At 43.6% G+C, this 18277-nt stretch overlaps 1 protein-coding gene across 1 annotated transcript in view; it reads right to left on the bottom strand.

The window, feature by feature from the left end:
• Nucleotides 1–18277, bottom strand: part of actn3b (actinin alpha 3b) — a 39117-nt gene that overhangs the window by 15432 nt on the left and 5408 nt on the right. The window contains exon 2 of the mRNA XM_031732320.2: nucleotides 1066–1180. Coding sequence (XP_031588180.1) covers nucleotides 1066–1180 — 115 coding nt within the window. The remainder of the gene's footprint in view (nucleotides 1–1065; nucleotides 1181–18277) is intronic.

The following is an 18277-nucleotide window of genomic DNA, read 5'->3' as shown; positions in this document are numbered from 1 at the left end:
ACACTTTGACTTGTTTGTGTTATTTTATTTACCAAAGAACACAATTATGAATCATAAGAGTAATTACAGTCATAAAACCTGCAGAGACGGAGCCAATGTGACACCACCTGTTAGTTTGTAGTCTACAGTTTTTAATATTCTAGCTCAGCATTTTGATCTTCACCATCTTGTTTTCTTTGGTTTGCTTGTTTTTAAACCAGACCTCACAAAAGACAAGTAGACCTGGCAGGGAAATGCTGCGAACTAGTCAATCACAAAGTAGAACGGCCTACTTTATCATATACAGAGTTTATTAAAAAGAATCATCCGATTCCAAAATGCTGTAATCCTGCAGCTGTTCACTGTTAATGTTTGAAACACATAGTTAGAAAGCACGGGTTCGTGAGTTTCTTGTGGTTTCTGGTAGGTAGCGACAAAAGTACGATGAGTTTTATTCGGCCGTACATTTTAAAATTTACCACAAGTTTCTATGTTCGTTACTTTTAAAAATATAGCCTTTTGAAATCAGATGATTCTTTCTGATGCAGCAGTCAGAAATTAAAAAAACATGACTTAAAACTTGAAATATAAACTAACATTGAAAGTTTTCATTGAGGTCATAAAATCACGTGAGCGATAGTTTAATGTTCCTCTTAGATTTCTTTACAGTCAGACTTTGTTCAGTCCCCCCCTGGTGGCCACAAGAGAGAATGCAAGTACTTTATTTATTTTTTAAAAGTCTCCAACTAACTGTTTTAAAACTGATTTTTTTGCTGTTTCACCCAATCTCTGTCATTATGCAAATGAGTAAAACATCACTATAGACTGACAGGGATTATAGAAAATTATATATAAAGTGATAATGACTGCTGGATTTTATAGATGGAAGAAGGTACAGGGTGGGAGAAACAATGTTTAGGAGTAATCAACATCAAAAAAAAAGAAAAAAGAAGAAGTGTCATCAAAATAGCAAAAGACCTGCTCTTTCTTACCACAAGGACGTGCCAAATCCAAGTATGTCATCTGGTATTATTGAGTTTTTAAATGTGTATACATGCATGGGTGTGCGCTCTTAATGACATCCACCTGATATGACCTCCAGCAGCAGCATGAGTTTGAGGCCATTTCTGAAATCCTCTTCAATGTTCTCAATCTGTGTCCCGGCCTTCCTCAAGTGGGAGTTACACCAAGCTGTGAAGGTCTAAAGGAGAGAAGAGACGGAGGCTCACAGGTCACATGTACCACATATTACACATTTGCATTCACAGACTTGACCTGCCGCGCGCGCACACACACACACACACACACACACACACACACACACACACACACACACACACACACACACACACACACACACACACACACACACACACACACACACACACACACACACACACACACACACACACACACACACACACACACACACACACACACACACACACACACACACACACACACACACACACACACACAGTGATGCTTCCCCTTTGAAACCGGGGTCACAAAATGCTGAGCGAGGCCCGAGCTGTCCTCTTTAATCTGTGACCTTGCTGTGACTGCGGCTGCTGACAGAGTCACACACTGACACTTGTGTCAGTTTGACGGCTGCTTGATCTTAGTTCAATCTGACTTTGGGCTCAGATCATTTTGATGCATGCTTTTGAGGCTGTGGAACTTCCCAGATGAATTCATAAGAGGATGAACGACACTCACTGTAATAAACAGGTGTAATCTGCAGGACTAACAGGTGATAATTACCAAGAGGTGTTGAGCTTGGTTTAACTAATAATGGATGCATTTCTGGACACTTTTGCATTTTAATTAGGACTCTGCACTTTAGGAAAACATGTGCACACCAAGAAACATACTTACACATGAGAACTCTTAAATATTTATTGATTATTTATTGAACATTTTAATGATTTGTAATGATTCTGTCTTCCAGACACATGATGTCGGATAAAGAGATAACACTAGCCACAAATGTTGCTGATTAGCATGTATCCCAGGGGTCTGAGGACTATTTTAAGATTCTGGGAGAGACCATGGTGGAAGTTGGGGGGAGTTGCCAGTGGGCTGCCAGTTGTCAATTAGGAGGTCTATGTTTGCTGCTGGTAGAGGCTGCCATGTTAAGCTGGTGAAGGGAAGCCTTGATAAATAAAACAAAACTTGTGCTGTACTGAATCCTGTTTCTGATCGAAGCCTTGCTGCTCAGCGGTCATTTGTTACACATGCAAAAGACTCCTCAGCATCAACACCACATATTTCTTAAGCAGCTGGACATTCAAGTGCAGTAAAGTGAAGTCTGCAGGTCCTCAGGAAGGTACCTGTTATAAAAAAAAATAAAATAAAAAAAGAATCACATTTTACTCGGGCGCTACGTCTTTCAGCAGCTACAAATCACCCGTTTTGGAAACCAAGCTGCTCACTGAGTGATGGTGGCGTGTATAATAGACAGAAATGGCTCTTAAGCGCTGAGTGCTTGCCTTCGGGCTGTCTGGAAAACTGCCTAATGGCGTCAGGCGTACGTGCGGGGGACAATTCAGTGCGCCATTCAATCAATCAATCAGCCGCTGAAAGGTATTTCTGAGAGGCTTTCCATGCTGTTTAGCTTAAATCTGAAAAAAACGTGTGTGTGTGCGCGCTTGTGTTCAAACTCAGGGGTGTGAGTGTGCGTTAGGGCTTCTGCTGTAGAGCCAAAACTTTGCCAGGGTTTGGAGGATGCGGGGGCGTCGAAGCAGAATAAGTACATGAGCTGAATAACTAACTACAGATGATCGTGTGGGTGGAGTGAGGAGAGACAGAGAGAGATGTATAAATTAGCAACGAAACAGGGTTTGTGCTCAGTAGGTAAGAGCATAAATTTCCCAACACAGCAGAGCACATTAAATAACCCAGGAATCAAAATGCATGTGCCCTTTAAAGTAAGTAGGTGTGTGTTTATGCCTATACGAGCTTCCGGGCCTCGCTCCTGCATCTGCCTGTGTGGACAGAAAAGCAAAGAGGGAAAGTAGCAGAGACACAGATAAGACAGAGAGAAAGCACGCCAATGTCTGAGTGGAAGAGGAGAAAAAGTAGCAAATCAGAGTGAAGGGAAAGTACAGCATGTGGGGGAGAGTAGACACTGCTCATCTCTGCATGTGCTCTAGAGCTGAAATGATTATCTAATTAGTTGATGGAGTGAAAAATGAATTAACCTGATGACTAATTGAAGCAATTTTTCAAGCAAAGATGCTGCACATTTCCTTGTTCCTGTTTCACAGCTCTAATGATTTTCTGCCCCCCGTTATGTAAATGCAAACTGAATATATTCATCATTTTTTGACATTTTATAGATAAACCGTTACATAAAGAGTTTTCAGGGCTGTTTCTGCTTCACTCTGATTTCCTCTCCTTCCTGGAGGAGACTGGTGATGGGCTGAAACTTTATTATTATAATTAAACCGATGTAATGTAAGCATGTGACGATTTATAATATACTTTCAGTTTGACCGCCTTTATTCTTCAACACAGTCTGAACTCTCTTAGTCAGTCTTCACATTTCTTTAAGTAGTCTTCAGGAATAGTTCTGATGATGGGAAAATGATCCCACACTGTATATTACTGAAGTCAGGGCTCTGAGGCCACTCCACAACTCACATTGTTTTTCCATCCAGGTATGCTTTTAATGCAATGGCAGTCTGTTTGTTGAAAAATGAACTGTTTCCAGATGATATTACATGGTGGCTCAAAAACTGGTTGTACTTTCTGTGCTCATGATTCCTCAATTTTGGCAAAATCTCCAACATCAGTGGCTGCAATACAGCCCAAACCATGACAGAGCCTCCACCGTGTTTTACAGGTGACTGCAGATGCTCGATTTTCAGTCCAGTTCTTGTGTAATTTGGCGTACCTCAGTCATCATGTTTCTTAAGAATGGCTTCTTGACAGCCACCCTCCCACTGAGACACTACATGGATTACCTGAAGAGCCAAATGGATCTCCGAGGTCCTGTATCAGATGTTTATTAAGAATATGACTTTCAAATGCTGTCCATCTGCTGCAGAGAGCATCTTAGGCCTGAGACGCCTTCTTTTGTCCTCCACTTGTCCAGTTTCCCATTTTTTAAGGAGCGACTGCACACCATGCCAAGGTTTCTGCTAACAGCTCTTTGGGAATCTTTGCTATTTTGCATAAATTCAGCTAAAGAAATGGGAACAAGTTGTGTTTTTACGAGAAGCTGCTAATAACAAATTTCCCAAAGATATAATTTAAAATCAGTTCTTTGCTAAGTTGTCTGTTATGTGTATTCACAACACTGGTTCACCACTAGAAGCCTTTTTTAGGCTTAGGTGATTCATGGGTCATGTATTCATTAAAAAAAGCCAAAAATTGGGTTCACATGCACGTTTGACTTTTTCATAGTCTTCAAAAAAGTTTTTATAAAAGAACTTTTGATTATGTGATCTTAGGATCAGCGGTCATCAGGGGAAGTACCTTATTTAAATGCAAATTAGAGACTTAGTTTCTTTGCATAACATTTCCATTTTAAGCTACTTTAAATGTTTCCCATTACAGTGTTTTGGGTTTTATTGACCAGCTGTTTGTATTTAGTGTTTTGTAATCCCACAGAAGAAGACTTGTACTTTTGACTAAGTATTTTTATACTCTAGTACAAGTAGTTTTACTATTAGAATCGCAGTCTTTTGCCAGATTTGGCCATTTGGAAACTAAATTTTTCACACCTGGAAATCAAAAGTGGATTCAATCTGAATTTGAGATTGAAGGTCAAAGAAAAGGAGACTCGTAGACAAAGAAGCAGCAAAGCGGAGGAGCGGAGAGGAGTGACAGGAATGCCCAAGCCCTGCTGTAATTTGATGTAAGGGTCTGGAGGGGAGAAGAGGCCGCCTGTCCAACCAGCAGGTGCTCATCTCCTTTGCCATGCATGACCAAATTTAGACAGACTCCCAATCCAGCACGCACAGACCACCAGGCCAAACTGGAGAGGGGACAAGGAGGTGTGTGAAGGAGAACGGAGGAGGTGGAGGCAGGGAGGTGGGCGTTAGGTGTGGGGGCTAAAATAGGTGGAAAAGGAGGAGAAAGAGCTGTGAAGGGGAGGGGAGGGGCAGGGAGTAAGGGGAGGTGGCGGCTAAATCGGATTGCCATGGGACACCAGTGGACAGCTGAGAAGGCAGGATTCCTGAGGTGAACTGTAAGAGTCCAAGACAGAGAGGAGGAGGAGGAGGAGGAGGACGAGGACGAGGAGGGGATGGATTTAAGAAAATGACGAGATATAAAATAATAACTTGAGAAAGTGTAGGAAAGATGAGAGGGGTGATGCTGCGTCTACATCAGAGGGAGAGCTGTTAGAAGCTGAAGTGGCGCTAAGTGAAATTAAGGATTCACTTAACCTGGAGACACAAACACAATCACAGATTCATTAAATCCAAAACGCTGCATGAGCCTCGGATAAAAAAAAACAATTAACTGTGACACGTGAAACTACAGCTGATACTTTTCTTCGTCTGTACCGCTTCATTATTTCACCCCACCCGCCAGCCGGCCCCTCCTCACTCTGCTGTAACGCCTGCGGTGGTCGTCAAAGTCCGCCGGCATGAAGTCACCCTCCATCCCAGCATCCTCCCCCCTCCCCCCTCCCCTCTGCTGCCTCCTCTCCTCTTTCTTCTGTCTGTCTGCACCTGTTGGTCCGTCCTGGCTCAGCTCAGCTGGGACCTTTTTACAGGTCCTTGTAAAATGAGGTCACAGTGTAGCCCAGCTGAATGCCCGTCATAACTACGTCCCCCCAGGAGACACAGGGCCGCAGAACCCCCACCTTCCAAATACATCTGACACACACACACACGTTCCCACACATTCTTCCTCCATCTGAACGGGCTCCTGATAATGTCAGCTTCCCAGGCTGTTCGTCACAGAGCTGACGCAACCGCAAGCTCTTTAAGGCTCCTGAAAAGAACGCACATGCTAGCAGAAGATGCAGATGAATTACTTTGTTGGAGGGATAAGCACGACTAATGTTGACTAGACGATTAAAGGCTCATCAGCAAGCGGCAGAATAACCTCTGATTGGAGTAAATATTCATACTTTCTGACTACACAATGCCCGTCAGCTGCTAAGATGTTAGGAGCTAGCTGCCACTAGCTGGAGCTCTAGCTCTAGCAGATGACAGCACGACCGCTAACCAGAGATGCCCAGACCTCCTGCTCCACAGACACCTCCTCGAAGATGTACTCTCTCCAGAGTGTCCTGGTCTCCTTCCAGTAGGACATGGATGAACACCTCACTTTGGAGGAAGCTTCATCATTATCAGACACACGAACCACCTCAGCTGGCTCCTTCCAAGTTAGAGGAGTAGCGGCTTCCCTCTGAGCCCTGGCTGCTACTCTTTATATGAAGCTCATTTCTGCATCATTCTTTCACATATTAACCCTCGTGATCTTGGCCATAGGTGGGGGTAGGAACTCACGCCAACGATGGTCACGTTTCATTAAAAAAGGCATGAATTTAAAAATGTTAACAAGTCGACTGATTGATTATAATTTGAAGAATAAGTGCCGAAGCTCAAAAATATCCTCTTTTTTCCCCCAGACACTAGATGTTGCCGCCACCTTAAACATCATCTTCCAGCTGCGAACCCTTTTTGCAATTATGAAAAATGTCGGCTAACGATTATAAAACTCATATTTAAAATGAAGGATTATTTGAATGTCGATATCTCAAATGTTACGAGATGCTTTTAGTAATGCTTCTTTTAATGAGGTTACATTTAAGAAAAGCCTTCCATCATAAAGTGAGTGCCGCATGACACGGCGGCCGTAAAGTGGGATTATATTGAGTTTACCTCCCGCATAAATCTCAGCGCCCTGTGTGCACAAAATGGCCTTCCACAGCTGACCCCCCCCACACCCACCCACACACAGTCAGCTGTAGTTGACTTGGTGATTAGCCCAGACTGAGTGCTGCTCCACATATATCAAGCCTGTCTTTGCACTCTCATAGCTCCATTTCTCTGCCTCAGCCTCTCCTAAGGAAATCTAAATAAGTATATAATAGATAAATAAATAAATAAATAAATAAAAATCACTTCTAATAAGATGCATAATTACATAAACCTTCAGGACAAGCTCAGCTTACACCTCACCTCTTTGCACCACTGTGTCGCTGGCTGCAGGCCTTTGTTTTTTTTCCCCCCCCCCAAAGAGTGTTTAGATTTAATTACAAAAGTCTACAGTAGCTGATTTCAATAATTAGTCCCTTCGATCACACGAGGCTGATCTAATTACAGAAATATGTTTGTCTGGAATAAAAATGTGCACAGTGATGTGGCTTACAGGGAACACTGCCAGCACAGATCATCTCTGCATGGCTTTATGTGCCAGTCTCAAGATTTGGTGCGTTTTAATCTGCTGATTGTGGAGGGAAATTATGAGGTCTGTGATGCGGAGCAGAATTAAAAACAACAAGCAGAGCTTTAGAAAAACAAATTGGCAGCACTTTGTGGTAGAAAAGCTGTTAAATCGATTCTAAACCATTTTTCGGAAGTCTCTGTTATTGTTGGTAAGTGCTGCGTTTTAGAGCATCACTTAGCGAGGCCGTGATGGAGTAAGACAGGACGCTTTCACTGCTGCGCTCCACTCTAAGCCCCTAACCTCATTCTTTCAACTTTCGTTAGTTTAAATAAAGAATAATAGTGAGGATGCACAGAAAAGTATTCTTTTTCATTCTCTGGCATTTGTCCTGTGGTTTGTAACTAAAGTGTTTTGAGCCCAACTCTATGAAGTCAGAGTTCTCCATAGAACAGACAGCAAAGGGTTTGTTGAAAATCTATAACCTGTCAGCATGTTGTGACTGAAGTGGAGCCTCTGCGCTGGATTTTAGGATGTAGGCTTATGAGTGGAGCCAATCACAGGTCTTTCCCACCCAGATCAGGTGAATGGTCCATGTGAGGTAAGATACTGAGTGGCCGTCTTCTTTAGATGGGCCTAGTCCAGCGTAGCTACTGTGACATCACTCAGTTTCTGAGCATTTCTGCTTGCAACCCCCCCCCCCATGTGATGACAAGGGGCGGGTATGACTGTGAAACCCCATGCTTATTGGCTAATACTTGTGGTTGTTTATTATCCAATGAGAGTGCAGTTTCATACTGCAGCTAATCTTTCATTTTGATGATAGTTCGACCAGCGTTTACAAAGCAGACTTTATTAAATGATCCAAAATGAGTCACCGAGTCAGAAACATATAAGGAAAGTGTTGACATGATGTTGTGTCAGTATGTTTTATATAAAAATCTGTTCATGTGGTTTGAAAGGAAAGAGCCAGTCTTCCCACAGTACACCTGCATGTGCCCAGCCTTAGTTTAACCCACGTATTTATGTCTGTGCCACTTTAAAAATAGCCTGCAGGGTTGACATTTGGGACCCCATTCACACCTGTCCACTACAGCTACCTTTGGTCACACTGTTCAGCACTCACATACAAACCGGTGACAGCTCACTCACACTCACATGCATGAAAACACTGCGCTCTTTTATTTACGAGGTATTTATGCTTGTGATGTAGGGCTAAGATTAAATCCATACTGAATACATATTCAGAGGAAGACAACAAAAATAATGTATATACTGCTGTGAGCACTGAAAATGGAATTTTCGCTCTGAAAAACTACCAAAAGCCATAAATCTATTTATAGCCATGTCGATTTTGAACCGCGAGCACGTCAGTCCACCTGTCGGGCAGCAATGACTGTTTGCACAGAGAACAGCAGATGCACCCTTTCCCCCTCTGCAATCAAAAGCCACAGCTTCCAGTGTCAACAAACCACAGGTCAGTACTTATTAAAAACACACACAGAGACACAGGCCCCTGAACTGCTCCTGCTCATTTCATTCACTGCGTTTTTAAGCTATAACAATCCGTCTCATCATCAGACCACCGGATTGGTCTAAGTTTTTGGTTTCATTTACATATAATGCTTCAATAACTCAGTAAAATATTCTGTGAGGTTTGCTTCCTGTTGACACAAGCTGCTGTGATTTAACTACACTGACAGAGAGAGCAGGAAATGTCACAGGCGGTGTTTCTGTGTCACTGTATGGCCAAAGTGCACAGCCTGCTCTCTGTGAGCACTGCTGAGCTCTCCTCTCAGCCTCCTCACAGCCGTATAAACTCAAACGCATCAAACTCATCTACCAAAAAAGAAAAAACCCAAATAAATAAACCTCTTGCATCGACGCCACTGTTCACATTTGTAAAATACTTTGGAGAGCTGCTGACATGATGACATTTCCAGGATTTGCACATGAAAACACTGAGGGCGCTTATGTAAGTCCTCAATCACGACACTTCTGACAGACTGGAACAGCCGCGGTTGAGCCATATGAGCTCTGAGTGGACAAACAACACTCCCATCAAGGCTTGTCATCTCAAACAATAAAGAAGAAAATCACAGCACTTCTGAAACTACGACGTTGTGTGTGAGAGAGAGGCAAACTCAAATCCACACTAATAAAAAGGTGTTCAGCTGTCAGCTACACCTAATGGAGAGAATTAGAAACATCTTTTCCTTTCAGCCTCTTAATGGTGAAACTAGAGCTTTACAATAAGGAACTATATTTTCAGCTATGTGTGGATTTTTTCCTGTCTGACATCACTTTCCTCACATCAGAGCTCTCTAGTAAACAACAACTGCACCGAGTTCCTCCACAGAGGTTTTAAGAGTCGATAAAGTGACAGGACCGAAGTGGAGGAGGCTAACGGTTACAACACACAACAGGTGTCACCAATATTTAGGAACCCCCCCCCCTTAAAGTCTTTAAATACACCCCACCCCTCAAAAAGAGATCCGGAGCCCTGAACTTCGGTGCCACAGGGATGATTTGGGAAAATGACGTAATGTATCCTAAACACACCTCTAACAGGCCAGCTGATCACTGCTGTGCCACACGCTTAGATTAGATTTCAAATAAAAACATATCACACAAAATTCAGTTCATATCTGTTAAGAAAAAGCAAAAACATGAGCTGATCAAAGCAAATAATCCATGAAAGAAAAAGCTGGATGAAACAGTTAACTGGCACCAGCTGAATTTGAAAGAAAGGACTGCATAAAGCAACACAGACTCAGCCAAAAGTGACTCATATTTGGGAAAAAGCAAATGAAAATTCATATTTTTCCAGCTTGAACTGGCTAAGCAGTTACTGGATGGATGGATATCAGCCAGTGTCAGGTAACAGTACTGGACGAGCAGTTCTAAGTTGCATTTTCGGTCTGAACCAGTCCCTGGCATGAATTTATCAGCTGCTTCTCTGTGAAGGATTAACAGGCTAATACCCAGAGACCCTGCTGACAACAAGGCCTGCGCTGGCCTCCAATGTAACACCGGTGTGTCCCAACCTGTGGATTTATGCCTGCGTTTAGAGGATAAAAAGGGACTAGGACGCCTCGTCCAGTCAGTGTGTGTGAATGTGTGTGCAAGGTGCCAGATGCCAGTGAGATACGCTGGGTGCACGTGGGACTTTAACAGGTGAGTGAACAGGTGGGGAAAGACAACAGCACTCCACCCATCATGGTAACGTTTAAAGATTTAAGGATGAGTTGTGTATGGACATATTGGATAAGCGGCATCATCTGCTGCATTTTGATTGGATTCAGAGCACGTAAGTTTGCCACCTTACAGTGATTGGCAGTCTCGCTTCCAGATCAGGTACTCCATTTATTGTCTGTCCATGTCTTAACACCACCCAAGGGACAGGATGGCTAACCTGGTTTAGTCAATCACTCGCTCTGACACAACCATCTGTCTGAGTTGTCATATTAATTGCTTCGACTCCGTGAGGAGGAGGGGAAACATCGTGTCCTTCCCGGCTCCATTATGCTGCCTCACATTGTGTTCCACTGCCGTGTGGCTCCAGGTTGCTGCACCACCAGAATGATGATGCCAGCCACAAATGCCAGCCAGAATTTAACAGCGTACCCTTACCAGCACAGTCTATGCACGAGTGTACGATGTGAACTGGAAATGCTGGCAGCAGCACAGATGCACGTTTTTCAAAAATGTTGGTTTAATGTAAAAAAGACAAAAGAAGAGAAAGGACAGAAAAGTGAACGCAATTATTTAGAGGACAGATTCTTGGCATTTTCCTGAGTTGCACGTCATCTCAGTTCACTTTGCAGTGTCGTCGGGGACAGATGATTTAAAGTTGTCTGGTAGCTTTTTTTGTGATTCATGCTTTTATATAAGCTCCTCTGTCTGTCACAAAGTAACTCAGCCGCAACAATGCGATACAATTATCAACAGGCTGATGTCAGCTATCATCATTATCAACAGATTGTCCTGACAGGTTGAATAACCAGATCAAATGATCGAGGGTAAAGTTAACCAACTTGCAGTGCAGAAGAAGAAACTTGCAGAGAGCAGGGGAAACCTAATCAGAGAGGTAACAAAATCAACAGACAATAATAATGATGCCCACACAGATGGAACTACACTGAAGTAAACATATAGAATCCAAAAGTACCTCTTTGGGCCTTTTAAGGGACATTTTCTCCTCAATGACAGAGATATCACATATATTGTACATCATATGATTGTCTTGCAATGTTGCAGGAACATTAGAGACAGATGCATGAAAGATGGATGGAGAACTTCTGGTCTGAAATATGAAAATGTAAAGTGCCTCCAAAACCCGCCTAAACGCCAGCAGGGGGCAGGTTGTCTGGTTGTAAATGTAAATCTATGAGAAAATTACACTTACACATCAAATTAATTAATTAAGTAAAACTTATAGACCTCAGACTGTGAGTCATGTGACCTCAAACATGATTTATAGTGGCTAGTTGGGATTTCACAATAAGAGACATTTAGTAGTCGGTGCCAAGTACCATGTTTCTCACAAAATGGTTGCTAATTAACAAGGTATAAAATATATACAAAGTAGGAATGTCACCAGAACCGATACTTACGGTACTTGTTTTTCTTTGGTAACATAGCCGTTGGCAGCGTATGTACCGAAGTGGTCTTCCAGACCTGAAGGGGGCGGTATAAAGCTGTGTGTGTTCTAGTCTACCCTTACATGCTGAACAAGAAGAAAAAGAAGGACGCCCACATCATGGGGTGATAATTTCCAAATTGCAATATCCAAACTATGTTTTCGGTTTTTCAGACCAAGGGAGGAAATCCTTCCAATTTAGCAAAGCAGCTAAAAGGCCAACATTCAGATATGTTTAAATAATAGTAAGCTTCACTTCATATTTAGAAAGATACAAAGTGTCATCCTTCTCATTTTATCCTGAAATGCACATTAATGTTAGGTTTGAGACAGCTGCATTACTGATGTGAAGTCAGCTTTGACCCTCAGGGTGAAATGTTTACAATAAATGCTAATGCTAACATTAGCGGGCTACTCGGCAAAGATCCTAACGTTTTATTGTTTATTGTCAATAAAATATAATGTTGATAAGGAACATTTATTAAAGGGATTTTTTGTCTAAGTACACATTTTGTTTCATCTTTCTTTAATTTCATTTTAAATTAGGAACAAGCTAATTCTATAGATATTAGCACCAAATATTAAATCTTTGGGATTCATTACAACCCCAACACAACATTAGCCTCTACAAACGTTTCAGCATGTGGCACGCTGGTTGATTTCTGAAGGGCAAAGCTGTCTCAAACAGAAAAGTAACGTGTGTTTCAGCATAACACAAAGTACTTCCATATCCAGCTATCGATAATATGGGGCAAAGCTATCTCAGTGGCTTTGCTAGTCACCGTCTTCCACATGTAGTTTTTCCTTGTACTTGTGTGGGTGCCCTTCAGCATGTAAGGACACACAAGAATACTTGTAGTGGCGTGTTGTCTCCACAGTACCACCGTGTTTTCAGGATTTTGGCATCAAAGAGTAGAAGTATTGGCTCTGGTGACGTCCCTAGTGGCTATACCCATCTTCTACATACAATCTGTGGTATTTGGCTCTAAACCAACTGTGGCACGCTAACGAGTCAGAGATTACAAAAAGCAATTAAATGACAACCATCCAATATTTGTTGAGTAATTTCATCCAAAACTACAAACTCACAGTGCAAACAAAAGGACTTGATTAATCCTTTGGTTGCCATGAATTTCAGTGTGAACTTTCAATAACACAAAAGCCAGCCAACAGTCTTGTAAAGCTCTCTTTATATTGCCAGCTATGTAGAAGCCAGCTGTATTTTTGCAATTTCTGATGTACTGCTTTGTTTAATTACTTGAAAAACTACCAATCAAAGTGAAAAGTTATTTTTTCACAGTGCTGTTACTTTAAATTGTCAGCTGGGGTGTATATAATAACCCTTATTTTCAGCTGGCACTGCAGCACACACACACACTCGCACTATCCTTATCTCGCATTGTTCACTCTATTACAGCTTTCAGCCTCTTTCTTGTTACATGAGTGAGCAGATGAATGGACTGCGTGATTGATGGTGGTGAATAAAGGTGAGTGTACAGGTTCACGGTTGGCGGCGGCGGCATGTCGACTCTTTTGTCGTTTAATGAGCTCTGGACTCGAAGACTGACGGTGGGGGAGATAAATTGGTGTAAGTGGTTGCGGAGGATTTATGACGGTGCGCCTGTGACTGAGGATGGGGGGGTGATGGTGGCGGGGGGTTGTTTCTAATTTCAGTAGGCAAGTTCTTTCTCTGTAATAAGAGGCAAAACTCTCCAGGCAGATCTGGGGTCAGCTAATTCCATCTTAACAGAAACCTCGACCGTGAAAAAAAACCCGGTGTGTGAAAATGATCCGAGGCTGCCTCTAGTAGATGCGCCCCAGCTACAATTCTCAGCATTCATTTAGCCAAAAGAGCAAGTCACAGATGACCTTGTGATTTTGACTTCGGCCTCCATTAGAGAACCACAAAAAGGCTATTGAATCCTCGGGTCAGGCGATCCCACAACTCTGGTTTCATTTTGTTATTTGCGGGTTGTGAAGCTAAAGCCAGAATGAGCACACATGACGGCTGCTTCGTCATTCCTCAGTTTGCGTCCATGTGGCGAGCTCAGACTAAAGCAATCGTTGGAGCAAGCATGATAAAAAGCCCACATCTGTTTCAGAAGGACACACGAGGTAAAATTAGTCAAATAAAAATGAAATTTTCTTGCTATTCAATTATTCTTTTAGATATTTCCTTTAAATATGACCTGCTAGAACTGCCCTCGACATTAACCATTAATAAAGACGCCTTTTTAATAGGAACGCCTGTAAGTCATTTTGCATTGTTGGGTCTCACTTCATGAAGCCTGACATGAACATAGAACCTGGAGGCTGCTGCGGTGCAACACTCGACGTATAAGCTCGTCTAAAGTAAATAATTCTGTTATTTTGCTTTGGTTTCTGGTATTTGAAACTGGAGCTGCCTCCACAGAATAGCGTACAGCTTTTAAAGCCATTATAAAGCACATAATGATATCCCTGTGACCTCAGTCCTATCATGAGGCACAGACTCACCATCTCATCCTCTGCGGCCTATAAATATCTAGTGCATGCAGCAAGCACTCGGCCCTAACATTATGAGCTTAGCTCACTTTTTATAAAGACAGGTTCAGGTGTCTCATTCGTCTCATTACTACATGAAAACTCAATAGCATACACACTGCCTGGACCTGAGGTGACATTTTGCAGGTGTTTGGCCATCTGTCCTCTATGTGTGTTTAGTTACCGAGGGGCACGGCGCTTGGCGGGCCTTCTGTTGTCCTCTCTCATGCAGCGTTTCTCTGTTTTCAACACCAGGAATGAGCCTGAGGAGAACTAACAGCTGAAACTGGGAGGTGTGAAACTCAAACATACCTGCGTGCTGCTTTAGCTCAGTTTGTTTGCACGCATGCACAGAACTGCAAGGCAGCAGCGCCGTGGTCACTCTGGCAGTTTTCATCTACTATTTTAAACCCTTTTATTCCATTTATTCCATACAGGCTGTGATTAGATCAAGATGGTGTCTCTCACAGCTCATCAATCACCATTTCTTTTGCCGCGTGGACTCTGACGCTGCGCCATGCTCGTATCATGTATCTGCTTTTAACATTTCAACACTCCACAACAAGTTTCTGCCTTCAGACTGTTTCATTCCTCGCAAGAACTCAAAACATGGATTGCATACAGTGCATACAGTGTAACACCATGAAGAAGTAGCCTTCCACACACACGCACACACACATATAAGAGATACACTCCTCAGCCATTCCCACAGCCTCCTCGGGCTCCTGCGCCTGCACTAAAGCAGTTTATAGAAGCCTCCCTACATGGACACAGCTTCTGGAATAGCAACTGCTATCTGATCTGACTGCGGGCTCTCTCACCTCTCCGCTTACGTCGAGCTCTCATACAGATGCACAAAAACAGATACGGTATAACTGGACACAATCCGCAATTTAAGAGTAAAACTGAAAAAGTTCTGCAAAGTTTGCAGGGCAATTCTCTTGTTTTAAGAAATGTCTTATTTAGGGGTGAATACAGATGCTGCTGAGACTGAACAAAGGGCTTTATTGTGATTAAATGTTGTAGAAGCAGCAAATATGTTTCAGATGGCATCCCTGTCAATTTTTCTTTGGCTGCAAGCACCAAAAAGTCTCCTCTGAGCTCCTAAATAAGTGCAAGCTCCACAGGTCTGGGGAATTAAAACACACTGCGATCACATTAGCGGTGTTACTGTTCCTTCACATGTCACATGACTGAGTGAATTATGGGAGGGGAACGTAAGAAGCCTCTTCTCTCAGATGCATCTTGGGATTGGATAGAGAAGCACAGGCGGTGAGCAGGGATGAGTGAAGGGGGCCTGATGAGCCAAATTACAAATCAGATCTGCAATAAAGATGCAAATTATGATAAAGTGGAGCAGATGAGGTCTCTAGAAAGACTCTCTGCTCCATTCTGTTACCTTTTTTCATCAACTCACTTGATGATATATGATGCAAATGCTTCGATGATGCTGTGATTTGAGTCTGCTCTGTTGAGTTTAACGATGAGCATCGAGGTAACAGACAGCAGCCAGGCTGCTGAAGCATTAAAAAGTTGATAAGTAGCTTTTATGTGGAGCTGTGCTGCAGCACTGGTGACATTTAAGGCAACAATTTATGTCGCTCATCTTTGGAGATTCATTTTTATAACATAAATGTCCGTCCGCATGATGCTTTTTCAAATCGTTGTCTCTGAGGAGGTCCGCTGCTTTAGCGCCGTGTCTGAGCGTCAGGTATGAGTTATCAACGACCCTGGTCTGCCTGCCACGCTGGTGATCACTCGTTAAAATGTAATAAAATGAGATTAGACAAGAATAGACTGGATTATTCAGCCTGCTAAGATCTCTCCTCGCCCACACAGAAGGACTTTACATTAGGCTGAGTGGGTAAATATCACATTACTCAGTCTAACTTTATAACAGTTGGCTCTGATGGTGGACGCTGTTTGGACCACTTCATTTTGCACCGTGTGAAAGAAAATGTAACACAACAGGAAAGCAGAGAGAAAACAAATGTTTTACTGCAAATCTTAGAAGCAGAGTTGATAATTATGATATTGCACCATATTGTGAGAGAGTGTGTGTGTGTGTGTGTGTATTTTTATATTGTTATTGATATATAGTTTGGATCTGTGCTGCTAAACAATTTCTCATTGTTTCTGCAACAATGACAATAAAGATGTTAAATAAAGATCTGATCTTAGAATTATGATGAGGACAACTTAATGTGAGATGACTGGACAAACTCAATGCTGCTGTAGAAAATGAAAATAAACACTATGATATGCTAGGCTATGATAGGCTTCCACTTAATAATAGAATTTTACTTTAAAACATGTCTACAGGCTGTTGTTGTGTTTTTACAAAGGCCTCGATGTGCGTGGGGGAACTGATTAAATTTAGCCCAAACTGTTTGCAGGTGGTGAGTTGGATCAGGTGGCGGGGAGGACGCTGGACAGACCGGTGCACCTAAACGGCGTAGTGAGGGTGTGCTGGGAACGTCTAGCAGAGGCCCCAGTCCGCGAGATCTTCAGCGCACACCTCCGGCAGAGCTTCAACAACATTCCGAGGAGACTGGGGACATTGAGTCCGAATGGACCATGTTCAGCGTCTCCATTGCCGGGCTGCTGCATTGAGCTGCGGCCGCAAGGTGGTTGGTGCCTGCCGTGGTGGTAATCCCGAACCAAATGGTGGACACCAGAGGTGAAGGGAGCCACCAGGCTGAAGAAGGAGTCCCATCGGGCTTGGTTAGCCTGTGGGACTCCAGAGGCAGCTGACAGGTATCGACAGGCCAGGCGGAATGCGGCTCAGGCAGTGGCTGAAGCAAAACTTCGGGTGTGGGAGGAGTTCGGAGAGGCCATGGAAAAAGACTTTCGGACTGCCTCGAAGAGATTCTGGCAAACCGTCAGGCGTCTCAGGAGGGGAAAGCGGTGCTCTACCTGCACTGTGTATAGTGCTGGCGGTGCGCTGCTGACGTCGACTGAGAAAATTGTCAGACGGTGGAAGGAATACTGAGGACCTCCTTAATCCCACTGACACGTCTTCCGAGGAGGAAGCAGAGTCTGGGGATGAGGGAATGACCCGCCAATTTCTGGGGTCGAGGTCACTGAGGCAGTTAAACAACTCCTCGGTGGCAGAGCCCTGGTGTTGATGAGGTCCGCCCGAGTTCCTGAAGGCTCTGGACGTTGTAGGGCTGTCCTGGTTGACACGCCTCTACAATGTTGCGTGGAGATCAGGGGCAGTACCCCTGGACTGGCAGACCGGGTGGTGGTCCCCATCTTTAGAGAGGAGACCGGAGGGTGTGTTCCAACTATAGGGGATCACACTCCTCAGCCTCCCTGGGAAAGTCTATGCCAGGGTGTTGGAAAGGAGAGTTCGTCCGTTAGTCGAACCTCGGATACAGGAGGAACAATGCGGTTTTCGTCCTGGTCGCGGAACACTGGACCAGCTCTTTATCCTCTCGAGGATACTTGAGGGTGCATGGGAGTTTGCCCAACCAGTCTACATGTGTTTTGTGGACTTGGAGAAGGCATTCGACCGTGTCCCTCGGGGTGTCCTGTGGGAGGTGTTGCGGGAGTATGGGGTGTCTGGCCCACTGTTACAGGCCATTCGATCCCTATACAACCGTTGCAAGAGTTTGGTTCGCATTGCCGGCAATAAGTCGGACTTGTTTCGGTGGGCGATGGGCTCGCCAGGGCTGCCCTTTGTCACCGATTCTGTTCATAATTTTATGGACAGGATTTCTAGGCGCAGCCAAGTGGCGGAGAGGGCTTTCACTTGGTGGCCTCAGAATCTCATCTCTGCTT

Source organism: Oreochromis aureus, linkage group 3, assembly GCF_013358895.1.
Source record: "Oreochromis aureus strain Israel breed Guangdong linkage group 3, ZZ_aureus, whole genome shotgun sequence".
NCBI classification, from domain to species: domain Eukaryota; kingdom Metazoa; phylum Chordata; class Actinopteri; order Cichliformes; family Cichlidae; genus Oreochromis; species Oreochromis aureus.
Note: the sequence above shows the minus strand (reverse complement) of the source record. Positions and strands in the feature narration are given on the sequence as shown.